This window comes from Camarhynchus parvulus, chromosome 7 (genome assembly GCF_901933205.1).
Source record: "Camarhynchus parvulus chromosome 7, STF_HiC, whole genome shotgun sequence".
NCBI classification, from domain to species: Eukaryota; Metazoa; Chordata; class Aves; order Passeriformes; family Thraupidae; genus Camarhynchus; species Camarhynchus parvulus.
This window is the reverse complement of record NC_044577.1, coordinates 1,853,489-1,867,583: the sequence shown is the minus strand read 5'-3', so window position 1 is coordinate 1,867,583 and position 14,095 is coordinate 1,853,489. Positions and strand designations below refer to the sequence as shown.

The 14,095-nt window shown below is 48.3% G+C and overlaps 1 protein-coding gene across 1 annotated transcript in view; it reads left to right on the top strand.

The window, feature by feature from the left end:
• Positions 1–6,093: 6,093 nt before the first annotated feature.
• IQCA1 (IQ motif containing with AAA domain 1) overlaps positions 6,094–14,095 on the top strand; it is a gene marked incomplete at its 3' end in the record, with an annotated part of 105,978 nt that continues 97,976 nt past the window's right edge. The window contains exon 1 of the mRNA XM_030951921.1: positions 6,094–6,192. Within this exon, the coding sequence (XP_030807781.1) occupies positions 6,182–6,192 (11 nt within the window). The remainder of the gene's footprint in view (positions 6,193–14,095) is intronic.

Sequence of the window (14,095 nt, the reverse complement as noted above, 5' to 3'; positions counted from 1 at the left end):
TTAACAGCCAAACTTTGTCATTTTTCCATCAAAATCATGAGAAAAGCACATGAAGCACTTCAGATTGCTGATGGTGAGCCTGTAAAGTGAGGAAGTGGTCAGAGGCTCTGTATATCTTAGCAGAACTGAAAGGGGTCTGTCTAGAAGTGTCATTCCACATGCCATACTGAATATATCTTTACAAGAAATGCTACTTATTTCCAATATTTGGGTTGCAGGATGATATAGAAGTGAACTTTGCCCCTATAAGTGACTAAAGCTTGACAGAGGGTTTGTGTGAATTTATTAAAAACTCCTGAGCCGAAGCCAAACATTCAAGCCAACCAATGTCCTAAAATGTCTGCTTACAAATTACTTGGATAATTGCCAGAAGCCCGAGTCTGGTCCCTTTTTCTGTTTCTTTCTCACCCAAAAAACATCTGGTGTGTGTTGCCAGTCTGTATTGACTGCTCTCTTGATGCTGTAGGCATCTTTAGGAACAGCATCCTATATAATTAAATAGCTGAGCGCTGACGAACTGTTGTCAAGACAGAATAAAATCAATCCACTCCCTGTTGTGTCATAATGATACAGAGCTGGCACTGTTTGAACCAGCTTCTTTGGAAAGCTTTAATTTTATCAAACAACACTCTTTCAGGAGAGATGATTTGGGGTTTTGCTTTTTAACAAAGAGAGAAGTGGAGTGCAGCACACGGCACTTAATATCTGGCTGAGATTTAAAACGCATGCTCCTTATGAAGTGTGACATTTTATCCCTGAAGCCACAGGAACATTTCCCACATTTAAGTGATAGAGGGAAAATTCTTCAAATTAGATTTGAACTTTATACCTTCTAATTCTGCTGCAATCCTCCTCCTCCATGTACCACGCTCGGGCCTGATGAACACACTGTTATATCAAAGTCTAACAGACCTGAGTGCTGACAAATCCCCTTCACTTAGCTTGGAAGTAAGCAGCAAACCTCCTGGAGATCCAGGAGTCAGTGTTAACTGGGGAAAAATAGCCTGGAAGAAGCAGCAAACCTGCTGGAGATCCAGAAGTCAGTGTTAACTGGGGAAAAATAGCCTGGAAGAAGTAGGAAACCTCCTGGAGATACAGGAGTCAATGTTAACCAGAAAAAATATCCTGGAAGTAAGCAGGAAACCCCCTGGAGATCCAGGAGTCAATGTTAACTGGAAAAATATCCTGGAAGCAAGCAGCAAACCTCCTGGAGATCCAGGAGTCAATGTTAACTGGGAAAAATAGCCTGAAAGTAGGCAGCAAACCTCCTGGAGATCCAGGAGTCAATGTTAACTGGAAAAATAGCCCAGTCACAAGGCTAAATGAAGTGGTCAGTGCAGCCCAGCTGGCAGAGCCACCCCTCATGGATGTCACCATGAGCTGGAAGCCAGCCCTTGAGGTCACAAGGGTGACCCCAGTCCCCAAGGTTTGCAAAGGGCCACCCAGAGCTCCTTTAAACACTTCCATCCAAGCCTAAAGGAAAACCAAACACCCACCTGCGAGGAAGTCATGGTCAGAGCGAGGGAGCAATCATCCTAAAAAGATGGGCTGGGTGAGCTGGGGGTGTTCACTTGGAGAAGAGAAAGTTCCAGGGAGACCTCAGAGTCCTAAAGAAGCTCCAAGAGATCTAAAGAGGGCCTTTGGACACGGGCCTAGAGCACCAGGGCATGGAGGATTGGTTTTAGACTGAAAAAGGGCAGGATTAGGTGTGATAGTGGGAAAGAATTGTTCCTGTGAGGGTGGGCAGGCCCTGGCACAGGGTGCCCAGAGAAGCTGTGGCTGCCCCTGGATCCCTGGAAGTGTCCAAGGACAGGTTGGACAGGGCTTGGAGCAGCCTGGGACAGTGGAAAGTGTCCCTGCCCATGGCAGGGGGTGGGATGGGATGACCTTTGACCTCCCTTCCAGCCCAAACCATTCTGGGATTCTGTGAAGCCCTGAGCAACAACTGCCCAGGCTTGCCCATCACAAGGTCCTACTTCTCATTTTCCAGACTCACAGGTTTGCTGTGCAACTCAGCTGCACCCAGGTCCCCATTTGGGGACAGCTGTCCTGCTGTAACTGCCATCCTTTAGGATGAGGGGAACCCACAAGGATCATCAGGTCCAACTCCTGGCCCTGGACACCCCAAAAATCCCACCCTGTGCCCAAGAGCCCCTTCAGAGGAAGCTGCAGACCCCGATGAGGTCTGACCTTTGTCTCCTCCAGGCTGAACAAGCCAAGTGCCCTCAACCTGCTCCTTCCCTATCTTCTGTCTCTCCTTTGAACACTCTCTAACAGCTTTAGATCTTATCTAAAGCTGCCCCAGCCCAGAGCAGACAGGACAATGCCCTCCCTGGCCTGGCTGGCACTGCTGGGGTGATCCCCCAGGGCAGGGATGTCCCTCCTGGCTCCAGGCATTGCTGACTCAGATCCAACTGGCCATCCACCAGGACTGCCAGATCCCTGCTGCTCTCTCACTCCCAGTGTGTCCCTGCCTCCAGGGCTGCCCCATTCCAGTGCAGAATCCAGCACTTTAAATTTCACACAGCTGGTGACTGCCCAGCCTCACAGAGCACATCCCACACTGCATCCCAGGCTGTCACACCTGTGTCACACCCTGTGTGACACACACAGCAAACAGAATGCTGGACTCCCAAGTGGCGGCCCAAAGCCTCAGCCCACCACGGATGGAGGAGGAAGCCCTGACCCACAGCTTCTCCCTTTGCACCTCTCTGGGCCAGCAACACTCAGGAAAAACCCCCTCCAAGTTCCACCCTGCTCCTCGAGGGACAGCCCAGACCTCTGGAAGTGCTTTGAAATACAAGTTGCAAAGGCAGAACATTATTCCCATTACGTTGCTTGCTTTCCCTAAGCCCTACTCAATAACAGACAGGTGCACTAAGCTCTTTGCCAGGGACCCACGTTGAGAGGAACAAGACCCTCCAGTTTTATGTTTTACCCCCTTTGTAAGCTCACAGTCACCTCTTAAGCTCGTAATAAAAGATTTTTTTTTTTTCAAAAATGATGGCACCTAGTTTCCAAGGCAGCAGGACTTTTAAGCCTGTGTTTGCAAGAGCCTAAGGAATTAGAGATGCCAAAAGGCACAGGCTCTACAAAACCCATCCCCTGTTCCTGCTGCATAGATCAAATAACACACTTGGAGTTTTTAATGCAACACGAGCTGCACGAGGAAGTGGCCAGTGATGCTGTACAAAAAATGTACAATGAGTGGGATAACAACTACAAATCCCTTTAATCTCTGGTCTTACCTCGACATCTCAGACTGTTTGGAGCCTGCAGGGATTATTGGAGAAGTGTGATTCCAGAATGGAAAGAGTGAGATGCTTCATGGTGTTCCCTGACCATGAGTGGTCTGCTGGACCTCAGCTGCAGTGAGCACAGAATCACAGGATCATTTTGGTTGGAAAACACCTCCAAGACCATCCAAGTCCAACCCATGACCGATCCCCACCTTGTCACCGAGCCCCAAGCATTGAGTGCCATGTCCAGGAGATCCTTGGACACCTCCAGGGATGGGGACCACACCACTGCCTGGGCAGCCCCTTCCAAGGCCTGGGCACCCTTTCCATGGAGAAATTCCTGCTGATGTCCAACCTAAACCTGCCCTGGCACAGCTTGAGCCCATTTCCCTCCATCCTGTCCCTGTTCCCTGGAGCACAGCCCGATCCCCCCAGCTGTCCCCTCTGTCAGGAGCTGTGCAGAGCCACAAGGGCCCCCCTGAGCCTCCTTTGCTCCAGGCTGAGCTGTGGGGACATCACAGCCCAGGCAGACCTGTGTCCTCTCACTTCAAATTACTGAAAAGCTCAAGGACTCAGCTGGAACCCTGTTGGAAACCAGAACATCTCCCACTCCCTGCTTTCTCCATTTATAAATGTCAATTTTCTTAGGCTAAACCAATTACTTAGTCATACACAGCTCCCATTTCAGCTCAAAAACAGGCTCCTTTCCCATGGAAGAAAAAATAAAAATCAACTCTACTCATTTCATAATTAATTTTTCTGCATGACTTTTCCCAGCAACACAACTCATTTTTTTCCCAAGTTCTCTATGAACTGATGAAAATGAAAATCCCCTCAGCCTCCCTGCACGCTCTCATGTACATCACTTCTTTGTAGCTTAATTTCCCATTTTTAAAAGGAAGACATTTGCTTTCCTCCAACTTTTTTTTATGGGGGGAGGGTGGAGAAGGCAGGTGGGAAAGTGAGCAATAAATATTATTTCATCATTAACACAATGACAATCTTGTGCACTGTGACACCGAGGGCAATAAATTCAGATTAATAATTAACATCCACATCATATCAAACCATCTTGGTGCTCTCATTTCAACTGCTTCAGAAATCTTCCTACTTCTTTATTGCAAACACATGTAATAGGTCGATCAGTCCTTCAAACCACACACGCTGATGGAGACAGCACTGCTGGGACTCTGCAGGTAAAACTTTTGGTTGAAAAAAAGCACAGTTTGGCATCAAAAGCGGTGTACAGATGCCAGCGTCAGTGGAAATAAAAATGCAAGGTTCCTATTTGGGTTGCAAAGACTGAAATATTTTATTAAAAAAGGAACAAAATACAAGTTACTTACTGCTTTCGAGACCCTCCTGACCTGCACGTGGATGAGGATCAGGCACTGGAAGGAAGCAGACAAATTTCCCATGTTAATTTCAGCGCGAAGAACCAGTTTGATATTAACATTGAAACTTACAAGCTGATTTTACAGCTTTTTCCAACCTCAGCACAGAGAAAATGCAACAAATTCTCCTAAACCCTCCCCCCACTGATCCCACACACTTAAAGAAATGATGTGGTGGGCATAGTCATCATATGGCTTGAAAAATAATATCCTTAGATGCTTTTATGATGGTCTTCAAGATTCATGTTTTCAAGCTTTTCCTCCAAAACCAGGGAGGGCTAGAAACTTTATTTCAAAAACTTGATAGCCAAGAGTCTCACCTAATTATGTGAGCTGGGGCTTCAATGGGAGAAAAAAAAAGGGGGAGGGAAACAAAGAAAAGGAATGCAGGCATACAGAAATTTGTGTAAAAAAATATGATCACTGGCAAAACTTTACTTATTGTCCCAAACTTCTTGTTTTTTTCCTTCTCATTAGTTTTGTGGATGAGTGCATTTCCCCCCCCAAAATCTGCGCTGTAATCCTGCCCTCTAAACTGGTTTTTTAAGTGTTAAGGGAATGAAAGACCACTAGAAAGTTGCTCCAATAGGGAAAGAAATAAGAAGAAAGAGGAAAAATGTGAATGCAACAGGGACAAGTCCTTGGTGGACAGGGAGGGGGGAAAGTAAAAAAAAAAACTAAGGAGGAAAGAGAAAAAATATAGGAAAGGGGAAGAAAAGGTGGGGGTGTGGAAGTACAGGAAAGGGGTAGGAACATATAGGAAAGGGGAGAAAAGGGGGGAAAGGGAAATATAGGAAAGGGGGGGGAAGGAAAAATACATGAAGCAGGGTGTAAGAAATCGAGGGGAAGGAAAATAAAGGAAAGGGTGAAAAGGGAGGGGAAGGAAGATATAAGAAAGGGAGAAAAAAGGAAAATAATAGGAGGCAAAGAAAGGGGAGTGAAACTAATGGAAGTAATGGGGGGCTGGGAATGAAACTCTCGGGGCAAAAAACAAAACTAAGGGAGTGTGCAGCGTGATACTGATAGCAACAAGGGACGGTTTTAAAGTAAAAAAGGAGAGATTTAGATCAGATTAACAGAAGAAATTCTTGACTTTGACGGTGCTGATACCCTGGCACAGCTGTGGCTGCCCCTGGATCCCTGGAAGTGTTCAAGGCCAGGTTGGTGGAGCTTGGGCAGCCTGGGATAGTGGAAGGTGTTCCTGCCCATGACAGGGGTGGCACTGGATGGTCTTTGAGGTCCTTTCCGACCCAAACCACCCCTTGATTCTGCGGGCAAAAAAAGGTTTAAAAAAGAAGGCGGAAAGCTCAAGGTACCTCCCTTGGCTCGGAGGAGAAGCCGCGGGCAGGGCTCGGCCCCCCCGGCCGTGTCCAAGGCAACGGTGCGGCCGCGGGCGGCTCGGCCGGGCCCGTGCCGCTGTCGGTGCCGGCCCAGCGGCATTCGGGCTCGGTATCCCGGGGCTCCAGGGACGTGTCAGTGCCGGCCCAGCGGGATTCGGGCTCGGTTCCCCTCGCTGAGGGCACCCCGGTGCGGCTCTCGGTGCTCAGCATGTCCCAGGCGTGAGTAGCCCGGGGCTGTAGCGGGGCTGAGGGCGAGAATCGCCTCAGAGGGGCGAGACACAGCCCGGGGAGGCGGGCGGGTGCACGCGCAAAGCGACCGCGTCCTCCCAGGAAAACCACTTAAATGTTCACATTATTCACTCAGACCTTAGTGCAAAAGGGTCCTCTCTCTTTACTGTTCGTGAAAATGCCCTCAGAGGGGTTGGACACAGGCCGGGGGGAGAGGGGTGCACGCACAAAGCGACCGCGTCCTCTCAGGAAAACCAGGCAAATGTTAGCATTATTTACTAAGACCCTTCGTGCAAAACGTTCCTCTCTCTTACAGCTCACTGTTTGCGAAAATCGCCTCAGAGGGGTGAAACGGCACCCGGGGGGAGGCAGGCCGGTGCACCCACAAAGTCACCGCGTTCCTCACAGGAAAACCGGGCAAATGCTAAAATTATTCACTCAGATCCTTTGTGCAAAAGGTTCTTCTCTCTTTATTGTTCGTGAAAATGCCCTCAGAGGAGTGAAACACAGCCTGGGGGGATGCGGGTGCACCCCACAAAGCGACCGCGTCCTCTCAGGAAAACCGGGCAAATACTGAAATTATTCACTCAGACCTTTTGCACAAAAAGTTCCACTCTCTTACAGCTCACTGTTTGCGAGAATCCCCTCAGAGGGGTGAGACACAGCCCAAGGGGAGGCAGGCACACCCCACAAAGCCGCCGCGTCCTAACAGGAAAACCAGGCAAATGTTAACATTATTCACTCGGACCCTTTGTGCAAAAGGTTCCTCTCTCTTACAGCCCACATCGTGCCTTGTTTCCCGCCAGTAATTTTAGCACAAAGCTTTACAAGTTTGTCTGCAATAAACAGACAACGACTGCATTGCATCAAAGTGCCTGCAAAGAGCTGTGCTCATTGCCCCAGAAACATCACTCCAAGCCCAGCAATTATTATTATCATTATTATTATTATTATTATTATTATTATTATTATTATTATTATTATTATTATTATTATTATTATTATTATTACTATTATTATTATTATGGTGGTGCAGTGCTGGGAGCTAAACTGTGAGCATCTTCCATAATATCATCCCTCAGTGTTGTGCTGTTTGCTGCTTCCAGCTCCAGCAGCACAGCCCAGTTTGTGGAGGCTCTTTTTCCCAGTTCCAAGCTGGGTATGGCTTATTTAAGCTCACTGAGTATTAGTGCATTAGGAAAAAAAAAATTAGAAAACCTTGGGGAGGTTTTGCTACCTCCTTCTGCTCCTCTCCTTCACACCCAAACCTGACCATATCCAAACTGCTGTCCCAGCAGGTTGTGAGCAAAGCTTTTCCTGGCATCTTTCCCATGGTCTCCCTCCTCTGATATCAGTAGTACCAACCTCAAAGCCCACTTCTTCTTTTGTCCAGTATCCCATTTCCAAACTCACAGCTTTTTGCCAGGGAAAATGCCCTCAGATTCTAAACCATCCTTCCAAATTCAGAACCAGAGCAGGTCTCCTTGTCACCAACACCTTGGGTTTCATAGAGCTATTAAGGTTGGACAAGACTTGCAAAATCACCAAGTGCAACCTTCAACCAAAACATATCATAAAATGCCACATCTGCTTCCAGGGATGGTGACTCCACTGTTCCCCTGGGCAGCCTGTTCCAATGCTTAACTACTCTTTTCAGTGAAAAACGTTTTCCTAGTAACCAATCTGAACCTTCTTGGCTTAACTTGAGGCCATTTCCTCTTATCCTAGTGCTTGTTGCCTGGGAAAAGAGGCTGAGCCCCAGCTGACCACAGGCAGCTGCAGAGAGCCATAAGGTTTCCCCTGAGATTGTTTTCTCCAGCCTTCTTTTCGCCTCTCCTGCCTCCACACATTGCCAGCCCCAGCCAGATACTTCTCCACTGCTTTCCAGCCAGGCAGCTCCTTGGTTCAGGAGAGGAAGGTGAGAGGAATGAAGGGCAGAGCAGAGAAGGTCTGGGGGCTGTGTCTAAGGACAGACCCATCTCAGCCTCCAGCTGGAGGAAAGTTTGGTTAGATCCCTGGTGGATCCAAGGCAGGGCTTGTATAAATCCTGCCTAACACTCTCATGGAATCAGTTAAGTGAAGTTCACAAGGTAGTGGAGAGTTGTCTGAATTGTGCTCTTTAAAAGAAAAAAAAAAAAAAAGAAAAAAGAGAGAGAGATAAAGGAAGAAAGGAAAAATCCCCACAAAAGCAGTGTTTGACCTCTTCTTCAGAGTTATCTCAGAATCTGTCATTCCTACCCAGTCTCTGAATCATGGCTGCTGTTATGTGAGCCAGATTAACACCAAAGGAGTCAAACTGAGCATAGCTGGAAAAATACTTGTGCTTCAACTGGTTTGGCTCAGTTTAATTTTAACAGAGACAGGGATTTTTAGCATTTCCTATGGCATTGCCAGCCCTGAACAGCAAATCCATATAAACAGGATCATATGCCCATACCACATGACAAAAACACACATCCACTCCTGTTTCTGAGCAAGGTGCTGCTCAGGGACTCCTGTTTGGTGTTGAAGCCCCTTGGCTCAGGTTGCTATAATGACCTTGTAGCTGTGCACAGCACAGGATTTACAGCTGGGCTAATCCAGCCCTTCCCAAACGCGAGCCAGAGTTGGATCTCAAAGGCTACTGTTAACATGGTTGGTTGTAGTGAGTTTATGCTGGCTGTGCACCATAAATCACAGTTGTTTAGGTTGGAAAAGCCCTCTGAGATCATCAAGTCCAAGCCTCAACCCAGCACTACCGAGGCCACCACTAATCCAAGTCCCCAGGTGTCACATCCAAAGGGCTTTTAAATCCATCCAGGGATGGGGACTCCACCATCTTCTTCTTTCCATCAAGAGATTTTTGCTGATATCCAGCCTATCCTGTATCCTCCCACTAGCTGATTCCCAGTGGGGTTGATTAGAAGGTTAGAGAGGGACTTTTCACACAGGTAATGAAGTAATAGGACAAGGAAGAATGGCCTTAAGCAGGAGGGCAGGTAAAGATGGGATATTGAGGAGAAATTCTCCCCTGTGAGGGTGCCCAGAGAAGCTATGGCTACTCTCAGATCCCTGGAAGTGTTCCAGGCCAGGTTGGACAGGGCTTGGAGCACCCTGGGAGAGTAGAAGGTGTCCCTGCTCATGGCAGGGTTTGGGATGGGATGATCTTTAAGCTCTCTTCCAACCCAAACCATTTTGGGATTCTGTTATTTTATAACCCTTCCCTGGTGCAACTCAAGGCCATGTCCAAGGTGTTTTAAATGCCACGTGACAAAAATGACTTACAACAGCCTGCCTTGCCTGAAGGCAGTGAGGCAAAGAGACAGTAATGAAAGGGGGTTATGAGAAAGAACTTTGGTTCTTCAGAAATAGAAATGCTACACAGCTTTCCTTGTTCTGAGGTTCTGAGGCACGTTCACCATCCTCCAGGTGCTGTGATTCTCAGAGGTGTGGGCTAAAGCAGTAAATTTAATTCCCCTGCCTCAGGAAGCTGTGTCAGGGCAGGGAGGATGCTCAGAGAGCAGCAATGCTCTCTTAGGGTCACTAAGTGCAGCAGGCAGCCAAGGGAGAAGTCAGCATGTCCAGGCATGCCTGGGATTTTCTAGGGACAGTCTCAGCCCTCTGGAGGGAACAGAGCCATCAAGTGCAGGGTGATTAAAAAGTGCTGGGGTATCTCACTTCCCAAGCACTCAGCCCCAGCATTTGCATGCAGATGTACCTTCTGTTCCAGACACTGGAGATTCACAGAGATGCTGCTGCATTTATGTTTCCCCGCTGTTTCCTCCTCTTTTATGGATTTGTTTACCCTCTCCTTGACCCCTGGGATCCTGACCAGTGATTTCTTACCTTGCCCCTGACAGCCCTAGCCCAGACACGTTCAAAGCCAAGCCTTGGCACTGCTACCACTCCTGCCAGGTTTTAATCAGCTACAAGACATTTGCCACTGCCACCAAGGAGCTTTAAACAATCAAAGCGCTTTAAAATTTAATCACGTGTCACAAATAGAATTTATATTAATTCACTGGTTAAATATTGATCTAAGACAAGATCCTGAGCATCTCCCTCCCTCTGCTTCCAACAGAAACAACCAAAGCAGAGCTCTCTGTTTTCCATCACATCCCCAAAGCTCGGCTGAAGAAAATTAAGGTTGCAACACCCAAATGTGAAAAAATGTCAGTGCAACTTCCAATCCCCTCTGCTGTCCCCCCTCACGTTCTGTGGCTGCATTACGATGCAGTTTCTGATGCTGTGGTCACATCCTATCCCCTTCCCACGGGGCCCCAGCCTCATTCAGCCATTGGCCCGTTGTTGAATATTTCTTTTTATCCCCTCATTCAGCGTCTGGCCCCAGGCCATATTCTTCAAATTCCAACCAAACGCCACAATTATTAGCTTCCTCCTGGGCATTCCTTGCATGTTCTCTCTCATACATCTCCCAGGCAGTCACAGATTCATCTTTGCCCCTCTTTCCACCCCTGGTGAGCATTAGCACATCATCTTGCTTATGTTAAAGCAGGAAATCAGAGACAGGATCAAATTGATCACAGCTAAGACTCAAAGCTACAACTCCCTCCTGTGCCTCCCTTCATCCTTAATGAGCAGGTAGGGAAAGATCTTGTGTATTACTCCTTCAGTGTCTCCTCTGGGAAAAGGCATTGTCAGTGGAAATATCCCAGCAGCACTTGTGCTGGAAAACAGGGAAAGAAAAGGCTCTAGTTTTCCAAGAAACTGAGTAGGTGGTGTCAGCTTTGAGCATAAAGCCTCCTGCTCCTGGCAGCATCCAGACACAGCCCTTTATGCATGGAATTGTAGGCAGCTGGATGGGTAACTGCCCCTTCCTTTTCTAAGGAAGAGAGGGGTAAAAAGAAGATGGCACAGGATGGTTAAAGCTGAAATAAACTTTGTTGTCAGTAGCAGTAAAGTGTGTTACAGGCAAATACTGCTTGGAAGGAAAAATTCTGCTTGCAAAGGAGAGGAGACTGCTGTTCATGTAACACGGAATAGTTTGGGGTGGGAAGGGACCTTAAAGCTCATCTCCTGCCATGGACAGGGACACCTTCCACTAGACAAGGTTGCTCCAGGTCCCATCCAGCCTGGCCTTGGACTCTTCCAGGGATCCAGGGGCAGCCACAGCTGCTCGGGGAAACCTGTGCCAGGGCCTGCCCACCCTCAGAGGGACAAATTTCTTCCCAATATCCCACCTATCCCTGCCCTCTGGCAGTGGGAAGACATTCCCCTTTTTCCTGGCACTCCAGGCCCTTGTCAATAGTCTCTCTCCATCTTTCTTGCAGGTTCCCTACTGGCAGGCCACAGTTAGGTCACCCCAAAGCTTCTCTTCTGCAGCATTCCCAATTCTCCCAACCTTTCCCCATGGAGCTGCCCCATCCCTCTGCTCATCCTGGTGCCTCCTCTGGACTCTCTCCAGCAGCTCTGCAGGTGGGGTCTCACCTGAGCAGGGCAGAGGGACAGAATTCCCCTTTTCCTGCTGCCCACACTGTGGGGTCAGCCCAGGGCACAGCCCAGGTAGGAGCTGAAGGACAGGAGGGCAGCCTCTGGAGCATTGGACAGCTTTTCCCACACCTTAATTGCTTTGCCATTTAGGAAAAAATTGTTGGTTTTTTTTTTTTTTTTAAAAACCCATGAAAGAAAACAGTTCTTTTTCCTGCCAGCCTTTGAGTTTGGCTGGAGCAGGTGCTTGAGAGCTGCTGAGGTGTGTTGCTGCTGCTGCTCCATGGAGCCGCTTCCTTGCCTTCCCTGCGGTTTCCCATTACATTTCTGCCACACAAATCTTTTATTCCCCCTTCACTTTCTGTCATAGTACCCAGGACTGAAATTGGAGATGACAGAAGCACAGAGCTGTTCACGTTAACAATGCCAGCAGGCTGTGTGTTTTCTGCTCTTGTCACAACCAAAGCCTACTGAGGTTTATCCTTTCTTTTCCCCCAAATGCTTCCAACTCTGTAAAACATCGTGGCTGGAGCAAGCCTGCTTAAAAAGTCATCTGGCAGAGTCACATTCACCACCAGCTGAGAAGTTTGGCATAATTGTGAGACTAATCTTATTTTAGAAGCAAGGCAGGCTTAAACAGGCTCATGAGCCTGAACTGCTCCAGACTGCAGGCTAAAGTCTTTGAAATCGCCAATTAATCCCGACAACATTTCAGGCAATTTGGTTCACAGGATCAGTGCTGAGTTGGAAGGGACCCACCAGGGCCATTGATCCAACTGCTGGGCCTGCAGTTGGATCCCACAGGACGCCCCCAAAACCCCACCCTGTGCCCGAGAGCATTGTCTAAACACTTCTTGAGCTCAGACACATTTTGTTGTAAGGCCACACTGGTCTCTGATTCTGCCTGCGCCTCTCCAACACAAAAAATGTTTGCCTATAACAGGGCAAAAGAGAAAAGGGGGGGCTACTCCTATAGTGTAATCACCCCCCAACACCTGTGAGGGAACAGGTAACTGCTGACCTGGATCAGCCAGCATCATCCTAAGCCTGGTGATTTTTAGAAAGAGAGAGGGAAAAAAAAGCAGCAGTATTAAAAACCCTTTTTCCTCTCAGGGCCTCACTTTCCCCTCCCAACCTTTGTCTCTTGTTTCTTTATTTTCCAGAGGCTGCAGGGCAGGGTTTCCCTCCCCCGTGTTTGCCCAGGGCTCAGCACAATGCCTGACCTGTCAGGCTCCCAGTGTGGCCAGGGGACCCTGAGCAGTGGCCCCTGCGTGCACTTCCTTGTCACCAGCCCTGCATCTCTGTCACAGCTGCCTGTGTGTCCTGTGCCAGGCTCCTCGAGCCCTGCTCCGCATCCCTGGAGCTGTCACAAACCCTGGGGCACTTTCTCCAGCACAGCCCAGCCTCGTGGCTGAGAAAGAAATACAAGGTGGGTTTGCAGTGGCAGCAGAGGTTCCTTCAGCAGCGTTTTAACACACACAATTTAGAGTTCCTTTAATCACACAGGAGTTCCCAAACGAGGTGAGGAAAGCTGGAGTCAGAGTCAAATGTTTTCCCTCCCACCTCCTTCCATCCATCAGGATAAGCCAGGGAGACCCAGGCACACTGCACTATTTCAGCTTTAGCATGGGAAAGCAGGAGATATTGCTGAGGGCAGCCCAGAAAAACCAGGCACCAAAGAAGCCAGGGTTCATTCAGCCCATGCACAAATCCAGAGACAAGCTGTGCCATGTCCTGGAATAACAGGGGTGGTGTTCCCTTTGGCAGTGAGTGAAACACAGAGACGCTCTGGGGGGAAGAAGAAAAGCCACACAAAGGTGACCCCACTGATGCCAGATTCTTGCCCGGGCTCAGGAGTGGCCTGAGGGACAGCTTGCATGCTCAGCACAAACCCTTCCAAGAAGAGCATGCTTCAACCTTAAAACCAGTCCAAAACCAGTGAGCAGGCTCACCTCAGCTGGACTCCAAACCAACAGGCTTTTCCAAGTGTTAGGAGAGATGGGTCAAGCAAACATGCAGACTTAGAGGGCCCTACAATACTAAAACAGGGCATGTAGAATTTGGCAGGATTTAAAACATCTCTTTGTAACTCCAGCAGGAGAAAAACCCTATGTTGTTAAGCTTCACTGTAAATAAGGAGAGCAGGCTTTATTTTGAGCAATAAAAGTGAGATTTGAACTGGCAATCAGGCTACGGGCAAAAGAAATTCTTAAGCCCATGTTTTAGTCTGTGTTTCTACTTTGTGGGAGGGAAGAGAAAGGACATCAGTGAGGAGTTAAAGCTGTGACCTTCCCTCCAAGCTGTGAGCTGCCAGAAATCACTCTGGGGACTCTGGAGTTCAGTCACTTGATGTGCTTCTTCCTCATCCCATTACAGCATTGCTTATTTCCCCTATAACAACCCTATTTGGGAGTTGCTATGACAATTTGTAGCATTACTTACAGTGCTGGATACACAGGGAGATCAA